The sequence below is a fragment of the Rhinoraja longicauda genome, chromosome 3 (assembly GCF_053455715.1).
Source record: "Rhinoraja longicauda isolate Sanriku21f chromosome 3, sRhiLon1.1, whole genome shotgun sequence".
Taxonomy (NCBI): domain Eukaryota; kingdom Metazoa; phylum Chordata; class Chondrichthyes; order Rajiformes; family Arhynchobatidae; genus Rhinoraja; species Rhinoraja longicauda.
The window spans coordinates 41177557-41191133 of record NC_135955.1 but is presented as its reverse complement, the minus strand read 5'-3'; the positions used below and the strand labels follow the sequence as shown (position 1 = coordinate 41191133).

The 13577-nt window shown below is 39.8% G+C and overlaps 1 protein-coding gene across 3 annotated transcripts in view; it reads right to left on the bottom strand.

The window, feature by feature from the left end:
- Nucleotides 1–13577, bottom strand: part of LOC144591952 (FSD1-like protein) — a 55227-nt gene that overhangs the window by 4992 nt on the left and 36658 nt on the right. The window contains exons 10-12 of one of the 3 annotated variants that reach the window (XM_078396010.1): nt 11867–11899; nt 4963–5063; nt 2321–2572 (exon numbers count right to left, since the gene is read on the bottom strand). In XM_078396010.1, the coding sequence (XP_078252136.1) occupies nt 2321–2572; nt 4963–5063; nt 11867–11899 (386 nt within the window). The remainder of the gene's footprint in view (nt 1–2320; nt 2573–4962; nt 5064–11866; nt 11900–13577) is intronic. The other 2 variants (XM_078396011.1, XM_078396013.1) reach the window with 2 other exon arrangements.

Here is a 13577-nt window from a genome sequence, read left to right as displayed (position 1 = left end):
AGGGGCCGGAAAACCTAGGGTGATGGAGGAACTGAAGGAAATCCACATTAGGCAGGAAAGGGTTTTGGGTAGACTGATGGGACTGAAGGCTGATAAATCCCCAGGGCCTGATGGTCTGCATCCCAGGGTACTTAAGGAGGTGGCTCTAGAAATAGTGGAAGCATTGGAGATCATTTTTCAATGTTCTATAGATTCAGGATCAGTTCCTGTGGATTGGAGGATAGCAAATGTTATCCCACTTTTTAAGAAAGGAGGGAGAGAGAAAACGGGTAATTATTGACCAGTTAGTCTGACATCAGTGGTGGGGAAGATGCTGGAGTCAATTATAAAAGACGAAATTGCTGAGCATTTGGATAGCAGTAACAGGATCATTCCGAGTCAGCATGGATTTACGAAGGGGAAACCATGCTTGACAAATCTACTGGAATCTTTTGAGGATGTAACTAGGAAAATTGACAGTGGATGTGGTGTACCTCGACTTTCAGAAAGCCTTCGACAAGGTCCCACATAGGAGATTAGTGGGCAAAATTAGAGCACATGGTATTGGGGGTAGGGTACTGACATGGATAGAAAATTGGTTGACAGACAGAAAGCAAAGAGTGGGGATAAATGGGTCCCTTTCGGAATGGCAGGCAGTGACCAGTGGGGTACCGCAAGGTTCGGTGCTGGGACCCCAGCTATTTACGATATACATTAATGACTTAGATGAAGGGATTAAAAGTACCATTTGCAGATGATACTAAGCTGGGGGGTAGTGTGAATTGTGAGGAAGATGCAATAAGGCTGCAGGGTGACTTGGACAGGTTGTGTGAGTGGGCGGATACATGGCAGATGCAGTTTAATGTAGATAAGTGTGAGGTTATTCACTTTGGAAGTAAGAATAGAAAGGCAGATTATTATCTGAATGGTGTCAAGTTAGGAAGAGAGGATGTTCAACGAGATCTGGGTGTCCTAGTGCATCAGTCACTGAAAGGAAGCATGCAGGTACAGCAGGCAGTGAAGAAAGCCAATGGAATGTTGGCCTTTATAACAAGAGGAGTTGAGTATAGGAGCAAAGAGGTCCTTCTACGGTTGTACCGGGCCCTGGTGAGACCGCACCTGGAGTAGTGTGTGCAGTTTTGGTCTCCAAATTTGAGGAAGGATATTCTTGCTATTGAGGGCGTGCAGCGTAGGTTCACTAGGTTAATTCCCGGAATGGCGGGACTGTCGTATGTTGAAAGGCTGGAGCAATTAGGCTTGTATACACTGGAATTTAGAAGGGTGAGGGGGGATCTTATTGAAGCATATAAGATAATTAGGGGATTGGACACAGTAGAGGCAGGAAACATGTTCCCAATGTTGGGGGAGTCCAGAACAAGGGGCCACAGTTTAAGAATAAGGGGTAGGCCATTTAGAACGGAGATGAGGAAGAACTTTTTCAGTCAGAGAGTGGTGAAGGTGTGGAATTCTCTGCCTCAGAAGGCAGTGGAGGCCAGTTCATTGGATGCTTTCAAGAAAGAGCTGGATAGAGCTCTTAAGGATAGCGGAGTGAGGGGGTATGGGGAGAAGGCAGGAACGGGGTACTGATTGAGAGTGATCAGCCATGATCGCATTGAATGGCGGTGCTGGCTCGAAGGGCTGAATGGCCTACTCCTGCACCTATTGTCTATTGCCTATCAAGACAGAGGTTTACACCTATTCCCTATTATTAAGCTCATTGTTTTCTATTTCCTTCTCTTACATGGAAACAGGAGTATAGATTCTGTAGCCCTTCGATCCCGATGCATTATTTAATGTTTGATAATTAACCTGAACACCTTTTTTCATTCATCCATAATCCCTTACCAAGCAATTGATCGGTTATCAAATAGTTGAGCATTCACGGCTATCTGGTGCAGAGAATGCCAAAGATATACAAGCCTTTGAGAACCAAGGTAAGAAATTACCACTCACAGCTGCTTCCCTACTCATAAATGGTCACTAATTTTTCTTGACTCCTAGCTAAAGGGAAAGTTTTTTAAAGTTATGCTTCAATTAGTTTACCTCTTATCCTTCCAAAGTCAAAGAATATAAACCTAATCTATCAAATTGCCCATCATAAAATAATCCAGAATTTTAAAAAACAGTAAACCTTTATTATGCTCTTTCTTGTGCAACTACATTGTGGTACTGTGGATAGAGAATCTAGGCTATAGACTGGGTCCAGTATGATGCAGCCCAATGCACAATTGACATCACAACTATCAGCACAAATCTCTGGGAGACTCTAGCTAGAATAAAGTTATGAGAAATTAGGATGGGAAAAGAATATAAATAAAGTCTTGATTAAGAAAAATACTACCTCCATCATAGTCGCAGTATACTCCTATTCTATCTGGAACCTGCCCATCCATGGCTTTGGCTTTGTTGTTGTGTTTAGCAGCAAAGGATGCCTGCAGCCAGTTGTTAATATGAACACACCATGAAGTAATTGTCTTCCCCAGCTGATCAAACTTTCCAAGATTCCTGTAAGACACACCTATACTATAGGATTTACAGTCTTTTTGAGACTTCACTTCCCAATAATGTTGACCATTTTCGATCACTCCATCGCCTGTGAAGTACAAGCATAGATGTAAATTAATTGTAACATTTACATTGATGCATAAGACTTCAAGAAATATACAAAACTTGAAAATTTATAGGATTTTTCACTCTTTGAACCAATTTTAAACCTTTTATCATTGGCCAAAGATCAAACCTGACTGCCAAGAAGTTAAGGTGTTGGACATAACTTCCACTGATTGAGTTACCCAATGTGTTCACGTTTTTACTCTCTATTATCACCATCTTTTTCTCAAGAAACACTGTTTTCTTGTTATTAGGACCATTATCTTCTCTCCATTTATCCCATCTGAATTACTCATGTATACCTCAGCAAAATCTCCTCAATCTTTTTTTGCTCCCATTTTCCCCAATCTAATTTAACAAAAATATTCTCTTCCTTGGAACCATTCTCGGAAATCTGTTTTGTATTCTATCTTGGACCATCATGTTCTTTCTTAACGTGGTAATCCAAATTGATTACAATAATTGTGGCCTTATCTGTGTTTTCTATTCGTTCAACATAATATACCCATTTTCATATATATCTACATATTAATCTCAACATGCCTTTCTCCTCCAATTATAATTGTAAATTTATATCATAGTCCATGTGTTTTTGAACACTTTAAAACATTGCCATTTAGTTTATTTGCTTCTTGCGAAAGTATCAAATTATAATAGACCACTGATTGTGAGGTTGCACCATCAAATGAAGACGAACAGATTGGCTTTGCTATTGAACTAGATATAAGTTTTCACTTCACTTTGAACAATATCCTCAGTATTCCCAAATTTTCTAACCAAAATAAAAAGGGTTTTTACCAGACCACTGACGGAAACAAGCTTCCTAAGTTAGTCTCATTTGTCACTGCCTACCTGAAGTTCAGGGCAGTAAAATCTAACTGATTCACTTTAATTTGAGCAATATTCTACAAATTAGCTGCCATTTCCTACATATCACATCACATCACTGCAGCATCAATGAAACCATTTATTAAAAACAAGTATTCATCCCATACTTAAGATTTAAAAATGACAGCATTTATGGCAGGTAAATGAAGCTTTAATTTTTTTTAATCTGTCAGAATGACGACCAGCAGACATATCAAAGTACTGCTATAATGTGTGTTTAAATAACACAAGTTGGATACATCGTGAGTGATGAATTAGGGAACACTACTTGCTTTACAAGGGTCGAATTAGTTATGATGCGATTTTGATTGGGAACGAGAGACTTTGGAAAGTTACTTTGGAAATTGACAAACAGGAAAAAAGCTGTTTGATTTAAACAGCAAAACCTGTTTCATATAATTTCCCTGCAGTAAACAGGCATCATTGTCTCTCAAGAACACAGCTGCTACCATAATCGTGGGTGGTCATTGAAATTGACAAGCAATCACTTCTATGAAAGCTGATGCCATGATACTATTAAACAATGTAACCTTTAGTATTTTTAGAATGCAGTAACAAAAATACACTTATTGCTATTGAAAAGACCTTTATTTCAGAAAATCCTGCAGGAAAAATAACTTTGGTATTGTAAGTCTGAAACTCTCCAGTCCTTAACCCCCTTTCCCCATTGACACAATTGCCTTTATAATGTGATTTCGTACAACAAAATTTCTTCAGATTGCAACTATTGTGTTAGAGCAAAATTACCTGTATATTTCAGTCTACTACATTGCAATGGGTAGTGAATCACTTATGGCAGATTTCTTCACCCAGACAACATTAGTGAACAAAGTGAGTTTTAAAGATAATTAAGTAGTTTTGTGGTCATTAGCAATGCTTAAATTTAAAAAAAATCTATATTATTATCTTGATTAAATCTGGATTTAAATTCCATGATGAAATTATATTGTCTGGATTTTCTTTCAAGTTCTCAGAATTACTCAGAGGTATAATTGAACCACTGGCCTAATGAAATAACTATGTTTCAGAATCTTTATAGCTGCGTAGATTGTTGCCCATTTAATGTTAACAGTAGGAACTCTATCAACAGAGTTTAATCAATATTGATAACAGTAATTTTCTCAAGCTGATAAATGGTTGCTAATAATTATAAGGGAATTAGTTTAAATTTAAAATGGAGTTGAAAACAAGAGCACAGGGCCACTGCCTTAAATATCCTCCCAATTCCATTAACTTTTTCACTGGGTGCTTCCTTCGCAACTCCAGACTATGTTTCACTTTTTCACAGCAACGGGTGCGCAAAATAATCAACAAATAGTTTTGCAGTCTTTCTCCTCGAAGCTCAAACCACATTCTGAATCTTCTTTATTCTTCAGTAATGCAGAAAGTATAAAGAAAATGCAAGATTCAATGTACATTGCTCATGGGGGTTGGTAGTGGGAAGATTATCCTGTGGTTTTCATGAACACACAGGCATGATTTTACCTAATACTGTATATGATTCACCAGAAAAACGATCTCTGTTACTTCTTCCTGAACCTGGTCGGGAGGATACAGATGTCCTTTTGGGTGATGGTGTACCACTTCTATAGAAAAATTAAAAGGAATCGGTCAAATTATATACAGTGAGGACAAGATGAAATGGAATAAGTTATAGAAATAAAATCATAAACTGAGAGATTACATTCTTTTCAGACAAATGTATAAATCTGAATTTGTGCTATTTTAGCTGTATTTTTTTTTAAACAGCTTATTTTAAATGTTTTTCGGTAGTAATTATAGGATAACTGAATAGCAGAAATTAATAGTAAAATTCCTGGGACTTATGGACAAAATTTGTCTTATCAACAAACTTCTAAATGCTTTATTCAGCATTTGATAACATCTTTGTCCAACTCTTCCTCAGTTCAATCCTGTTTCTATAAATACATTAAAACAGCTGTTCAAGAACTATGGCAAGGATTTACTCAATTATCTGTCCAGTGTTTCATATTTTGGGCAAAACACAGACAGGATATGCAGAGTGAAACACAAACATGCACATGCAGGGGTGGGGGTTTAATTAAAAAAGAGAAAAGGCATACGTTTAAACGCAAGCCAAACTTACCAGACAACAAAAAAAATGAATCCGCAGGAAAGGAAAAGTTAAAAAGTTAACATTTAACATGATGGATTGATAGAGGATTGCCTATAAAGTGTTCACTTCAGCTCCTAAAACAAGATGATTTAATATTGGAGTCTAACAGATAACCCCACCAGAGTGAATTTCCTGTTGTATTGAAAAATTAAACAAATTTTACGCCACATCTTCAGTCTCTGATATTAAGTTTAAGTTTATTAAATATCTTTACTTTGAAGTTCAAATTACTTCTTAAAGTGCACCTTATTTAAAATTTAGACCATCTCACACACAATAAGTCCCTCAAATGAAGTACATTATCACAATGAATGCTATAGCTTCAGTGGACATTTTAAGGAATCATCATCTTACATCATTGATCTTTTTCATAAAGCAGGATTTAAATAGGAAATAAACCAAAAACAGCTGATAAATTCAACTGCAGGAAGCAGTGCTTCTGCACAATCACACAAAGGGCTAATGCAATAAATTATTATTTAAGAAGCATGCTTTTATTATTTAATTAATCAATAGCATTTTAATTATAAAAGGGGACAACACTGCTTTTTCTGAGAAGACACTGTGCAAATCTTTATTTTCCACTATATTTGCTAGATCTCATTTTTTTCCTGGATTATTACAACTGTGCTAGCCTTATACATAATGGAATGGAGCCATAAATAAACTTGCAGAGAAACTAATGTGTCCATATGCAGCTTGTCAAAATTTCGATAAATGCAAACTAAATAGATTTTACAATGTTTATGTTGTGTGATAATCATATTTCATTTTCATTTCATATATACAGCGCAGAAACAGGCCTTTTCGGCCCACCAAGTCCGCGCCGCCCAGCGATCCCCGCACACTAACACTATCCTACACACACTAGGGACAATTTTTACATTTACCCAGCCAATTAACCTACATACCTGTACGTCTTTGGAGTGTGGGAGGAAACCGAAGATCTCGGAGAAAACCCACGCAGGTCACGGGGAGAACGTACAAACTCCTTACAGTACAGCACCCGTAGTCAGGATCGAACCTGAGTCTCCGGTGCTGCATTCGCTGTAAAGCAGCAACTCTACCGCTGCGCTACCGTGCCACCCCGGTATGAAAAGAGTAAAAATGTTAAGACTTTAAAAACAAAATAAATAAACAATTAATTGGTCTATCTTTCGAATGAAGCTTGAAGAAACAGATACATTAAATTATATAACATGGAAAAAAGACCTTCGGTCCAACTCGCCCATGCCAATTAAAATGCTTATCCATGATAATCTCACCTGATTGTATTCAATCCACATCTCTCCAAACCCCATTCCTAACCACCTAATTATCTAATTGTTTTTTAAACAATGCAATTTTACCTGCCTCTACCACTTCTTTTGACAGCTCATTCCACATAACCCACTTTGTGTGATAGGTTGGATAAGAAGGAACTGCAGATGCTCGTTTAAACCAAAGATAGACACGAAAAGCTTGAGTAACTCAGCGGGACAGGCAGCATTTCTGGAGAGAAGGAATGGGTGATGTTTCGGGTCGAGACCCTTCTTCAGAGGTCGAGGCCCGAAACATTTACCCATTCTTTCTCTCCAGAGATGCTGCCTGTCCCGCTGAGTTACTGCAGCTTTTTGCGTCTATCTTGTGTGATAGGTTGTTCCTTCATATCATATCATATATATACAGCGCGGAAACAGGCCTTTTCGGCCCACCAAGTCCGCGCCGCCCAGCGATCCCCGCACACTAACACTATTAACACTATCCTACACACACTAGGGACAATTTTTACATTTACCCAGCCAATTAACCTACATACCTGTACGTCTTTGGAGTGTGGGAGGAAACCGAAGATCTCGGAGAAAACCCACGCAGGTCACGGGGAGAACGTACAAACTCCTTACAGTACATAGTCAGGATCGAACCTGAGTCTCCGGCGCTGCATTCGCTGTAAAGCAGCAACTCTACCGCTGCGCTACCGTGCCGCCCTTAGATCCCTGTTAAATCATTCTCTCCTCACTTTGAAACGGTCTCCAGTTTTTGACTCACCCACTCTAGGAAAAAGACCACCTAAGCTACCTATGCCTCTCAATTTTATAGATTTAAGTACATTTACCCCTCAATTTTACTTCAGGGAAAACAGCCCCAGTCTTCTTATAGCTCAAGCCCTCCAATCTCAGCAACATGTTTTCTGCACGCTCTCTTAATATGCAGCACATAACTGAACATGATATGACAATGTCTCATTTGAGGTCCACTCAAACATAATTTGAAGTGTCCTGAATTGCAGTATTTGGAATTGTTGTGAGCATTGCGTATTCAGGTGTGCTGTACAAAGCTAAGAATTAAAGAAACATGCAGAAAAGATGACCGCAATTACAGAGAAAGTGGGATAATTAAAAATTCTAAATTCTTAATACTTAATAGATGCAAGAATTCACTCACATCAACTGCGGATATTGAAGCAGGCTTATTTCATTAGAAACGCATTTTATTCTCTATGGCAGTGATTAAAAAAACCCACTGAATGGCTACATCATTGAATAAACATTAAATGTTATAATTTCACGGAAACCCACATGGGCGTGGGACCTACAAACCTACACAAGATTAGATATCTTGATGCGCATGGAAAATAATAATTATGACAATAATTTTGTACTTGCAAGAACTCTCTATTCAGTTGTATCAAAAGATCTGGGAGGGAGGGATAGATGAAATAAAATCAAAAGGACATTCAAAAGTGATGTTCTTTGAGTGTAACCGATTTGATCTGATTTGAAAGAAAAATTGCATGTTGCTGAAGACCATCACCACATAATCCAAATAATTGATGCATTTTCAATTCAAATTTAACCTGATCCGCTCCATCTTTAATAAGTTATCACCTTTGCTCATAGGATAGCAAATACACTGCTGTAAAATGGTGACATTTCATTTGAAGCCCACAGTTATGGAAACTGTCTTAATGTCAACTATAATTAAAAGTTTTCTTGCACTTATTTTCATGAATATCCTTCCTTCGAAGGGTGCTCAAACTGGTAAACAATATTCCAGTGGCCTATATAATCAAAGTGAGATATCTCTACCCATGTACTAAAATCCCTTTGTCGTGGAGCCAGTGTAAGTTTTGGCCTTCTAATTGCTTGCTATATTTGCACATTAAATTTATGAATTACATGCGAGGGATCCAGGTCCCCCTGAATGTCACCATTTCTCACAACCTTCGCAAAGCCATCAGGGATGCTAAGAGGAAATTCCGGATCAAGCTTGAGTCCAAGGATAATAAGCCAAGTAACCCAGAGTAAAGTGAGTGCTTCAAGAGGCCGGTCACTACGCACATTAACTCCAGCCTCCTATACAGCCTTGATGCACTGCAGTTTGCAGGTGGTTGCAAATAGACAAACAGTCTCCCTGGCCCTACACTCACCGTGGAATATCTAGATAAAAAGGACGCCTAGATCGGACTCCTAATTATTGACAATAGCTTCAACACCATGAACTCATCTAAACTCATCTCCAAACTCCTGGACCTGGAAGCCAATAACCCTTCTGTCACTGGAACTTTAACTTCCTGACCCATAGACTGCAATCACTGAGGAAGGGCAACAAACCATCCTCCACAATAATGACTATACTCCCTATATGCTTACAAATGTGCGGCAACATTCTGCTCTAACTCCTTTTGCAAGTTTGCAAATGACACCTCCTGAGTGGGCTAGATCTCGAACAACGATGAGGTGTTCAGGAAGGAGAGAGAGCTTAGTTACATTCTGCTAGGACACCAATTTCTCCCTCAATGCTAAAAATAATCTAGTTACTGACTTCAGGAAACAAGCTGCAATACATATTTCTATCAGCATCAATGATGCTCATAGGTTCATAGGCGATAAGAGCAGAATTAGGCTGTTCAGCCCATCAAGTCTACTCCACCATTCAGTCATGGCTGATCTATCCTTCCCTCTCAACTCCATTCTCCTGCGTTTGCCTGACACCCGTACTAATCAATAATCTATCCATCTCGGTCTTTAAAATATCCATTGACCTGGCCTCCAGCCTTCTGTGGCTGAAGTGGAAATGGCCAAGAGCTCCAAGAACGTCAGCCTAAATATCTCTAACAATTTATTGCGGATCAACCTTGCAAGAAAACACATAAATTGCCTCTACTGCCTTAGAAGACTAAAGGGTAGGTTGGAAGATCGGGGAGACACCCCAGCTAATAGGAGGACTGTCCAGTTGTTAGAAAACTAAGGAAGTTCAACATATCTCAACAACTTTCAACAATTTCAACAGATATACTGTAGAAAGCATATTAGCTGGATGCTGCACAGCCTGGTTTGTCAACAGCTCTGCCCACGACTAAGAAATTTTAGAGTTGTATATGTAGCCCAACCCATTACACAGCCCAGCCTCCCCAAAATCAACTCCATCTACACTTCATGCTGCCTTGGGGAAACAGCCAACAAAGAAAAGGACCGTTTTCACCCTAGTCATTCCCTCTTGGCCCATCTCTTATTGGGCAAAAGATACAGATGATTGAAAGGATGTGGACCAAATTCAGATTCAGGAAAAGCTTCTTGCCCACTTTTATAAAAACCACTAGACAGTCCACCCATTAGCTAGGGTGTAGTTCCGATCTTCCAACCTTCCCCATTGCAGACCTTGCACTTTTTCCTCTGTAACCTAAATGCTATAATACTAACATTATATTCTGCACTCTATTTTTCTCTTTGCACGGACCATGGATACAGGTAACAAACAGCTGTCACAGTACAGCTGTGGCACCCCTCAAGTCACTGTTTCTCAATCGGAAATCTTCACTCCTGCCCATTAACCAATACAGTACAGTATGTGTTCTAGTCTTGTTATATCAAATGGTTTAGCCCAATCTATTTGGTTAACTACAATCTCATAAAATTAAAACATGCGTTAAACTAACTTCATGTTCATACATCCATATTCATTCTATACAGTCATATTTTCCAAGTATTCTGTAAGCATTTAAAAGATTAATACATTTCAGCACTTTTCCTGGCATTTTTTGCTCTTTAATCACATCTTCGCCACTGCCCTGTACACACTGCAATATTTTCCAGTTCTGATGAAAGATCAATACGACCACTGTTTCTGCCTGCACAGATGTTGTAGAGTCTACACTTTAAGAATCTTCTGTTTATTAAGAAGTGTCATTTAGACATTTTAGTAGAAAAATGGATAGCAAACGTGCTGCAATTTGAATTTCAGGAAGAAACTATGATTCTTTACTTGTACGGAACAGGTAACTGAACTGAAATGGCAAGTTCATACTTGATCCGTGTCGGTCCACATGTACTAGAAGACAGCAATTCACCATCAAGGGCAACTAGGGATGAAGAATAACCGTTCGCCTTGCCAGCAACCCTCAGGTCCCACTTCTACCAACTACAGATAGGCCTTGTAATAACGGATCACGAGGCGGGGGGAATGGCATTTGTTATTGCAGATTGGCGGCAATAACCGGGTCAGGGGGGTAAATATATACAGTATTGGAAAAACAGCCAATACACATACACTAAACAAGACACAATAAACAGGAAAGGTAAACACAGACTGAGACAGGATTCACTCCAACCACCTAGCAGTCACTCCATGAAACAACAAACTCAGTCCTTTGTTCCCAATACGGATGCCTCAGTTACAACAAATTTTGTCCACTGTAACTGAAAATCATTATGAAGAGGTCTATAACAATGAGGGTAGACTGTATTACACTTCGAGGAACATACATTTCATCATCCGAGAGAAACAAATACTGGATGTTGCATTTACTTTGCTTTATAGTTCTACTAGAATTAAATTCCTTAGGTTTCAAAGATGTGTATTCCGTGGTCCAAAGCATTGCATTAGTATGATTTAAAGCCATTATTTTTATCATAACAAACTTTAGATAAGCTCACTCTGATTTTAAGGAATATTAATATGAATTTCAAGTTGCTTTCAAATACTAGTTAAATGGTCAGGAACATTAGATATTTGGCCACTTTGTCTTAGATCACTAATCTAAACTGTCTTAACTGTGGTCAAATAAAATTAGTCTTTGTGGCCTAAATCAAGGATTGGTCTTCTCAAATGCAACTTGGATAAAGTGGATTTAATCCAAACTTAAAAAAGCAACTGAATCGGACAAGGATAGCAGATCAGTATCACAATATTTCCATTGGCGCAGGAAATACAAGTTTGGTTATCAGCAGGCTACTGCTACTAAGCTCAAACTATGCAATTATCACATTTCACCTCATATTCCTCTTCACCAAGGAAAACTGGCCACTGTGAGATGAAAATAAGGGGATTAGCACAACACACCGTGAACATTAGGGAAAATATAAAATTGCACATGTTCATATTTTTACATTCTACTTTATACTTTGTTCTTGGTTAACAAAATATATTCAGTTTGCAAGAGCAAAAAGCAGATGCGAGTCTTAATTTTGGACTATTCCCTAAATGCACCTAGTGAATTAGGAGAATTCTGTGATACCTTTGCATAATTTACCTCATCTTCAATGTTTTCAACAAAAACTAAAAGCAGAAGTGGTATCAGAAAGGTAGAAAGGTATCAGAATGCCAGCATTTGTATGTGCACTTGATAATGTCACTGGATTACTGGCAGATATGTGGAGATTGACAGATTCTTGATTAGTAAGAGTGTCAGAGGTTGTGGGGCGAAGGCAGGAGAATGGGGTTGAGATGGAAAGATAGTTCAGCCATGCTTTAATGGCAAAGTAGACTTGAAGGGCCGAATGGCCTTATTGTGCTCCAAGAACTTATGAACATGAACTATATCTGGACCATTGGATGTTATTCCAATTAATATCAATACATTTTGAACATAGTTATTTTTGTACAACAATATTACAAATATTCCAGCTTCATGTTTCAAGGCAACAGCGTAGGAAAATGGTGCCCCAGTAGAGCTGGAATGAAACTGGAGTCTCAGGAGAGCCTGAAGAGGGGGGGGTTGTGTAAATGGAGCCCCACAGGAGCTTGAAGAGGTGGGGGTGGGGGGCTCTTGCAGCTTTACAAAAATAAGGGGAGAGGGAGGGGAACCAGTCAAGCTTGAAGGGAGCGAGGGGAGAGAGCAAACTACACAGTGGACCTTCAAAGGACCTTCACAGTGGACCTTCAATATCTCCAACATCTCCCTCCCGTTTCTGGACCTCACCATCTCCATCACAGGAGACAGACTAGTGATGGACATTTACTATAAACCCACTGACTCGCACAGCTATCTGGACTACACTTCTTCCCACCCTGTCCCCTGCAAAAAGTCTATCCCCTATTCTCAATTCCTCCGTCTACGCCGCATCTGCGCCCGGGATGAGGTGTTTCACACTAGGGCTTCCGAGATGTCTTCGTTCTTCAGGAAACGGGGCTTCCCCTCCTCCATTATAGATGAGGCTCTCACTAGGGTCTCTTCTACATCCTGCAGCTCCGCTCTTGCTCCCCCTCCCCCCACTCGCAACAAGGACAGAATCCCCCTCGTTCTCACCTTCCACCCCATCAGCCAGCGGATCCAACATATCATCCACCAACATTTCCGTCACCTACAACGGGACCCCACCACTGGCCATATCTTCCCATCCCCTCCCCTCTCTGCGTTCCGCAGAGACCGTTCCCTCCATAACTCCCTGGTCCACTCGTCCCTTCCTACCCAAACCACCCCAACCCCGGGCACTTTCCCCTGCAACCGCACGAGATGCAACACCAGTCCCTTTACCTCCCCCCTCAACTCCATCCAAGGACCCAAACAGTCTTTCCAGGTGAGACAAAGGTTCACCTGCACCTCCTCCAACCTCATCTATTGCATCCGCTGCTCTAGATGTCAACTTATTTACATCGGCGAAACCAAGCGCAGGCTCGGCGATCTCTTCGCTGAACACCTGCGCTCGGTCCACATTAACCAAACTGATCTCCCGGTGGCCGAGCACTTCAACTCCCCCTCCCA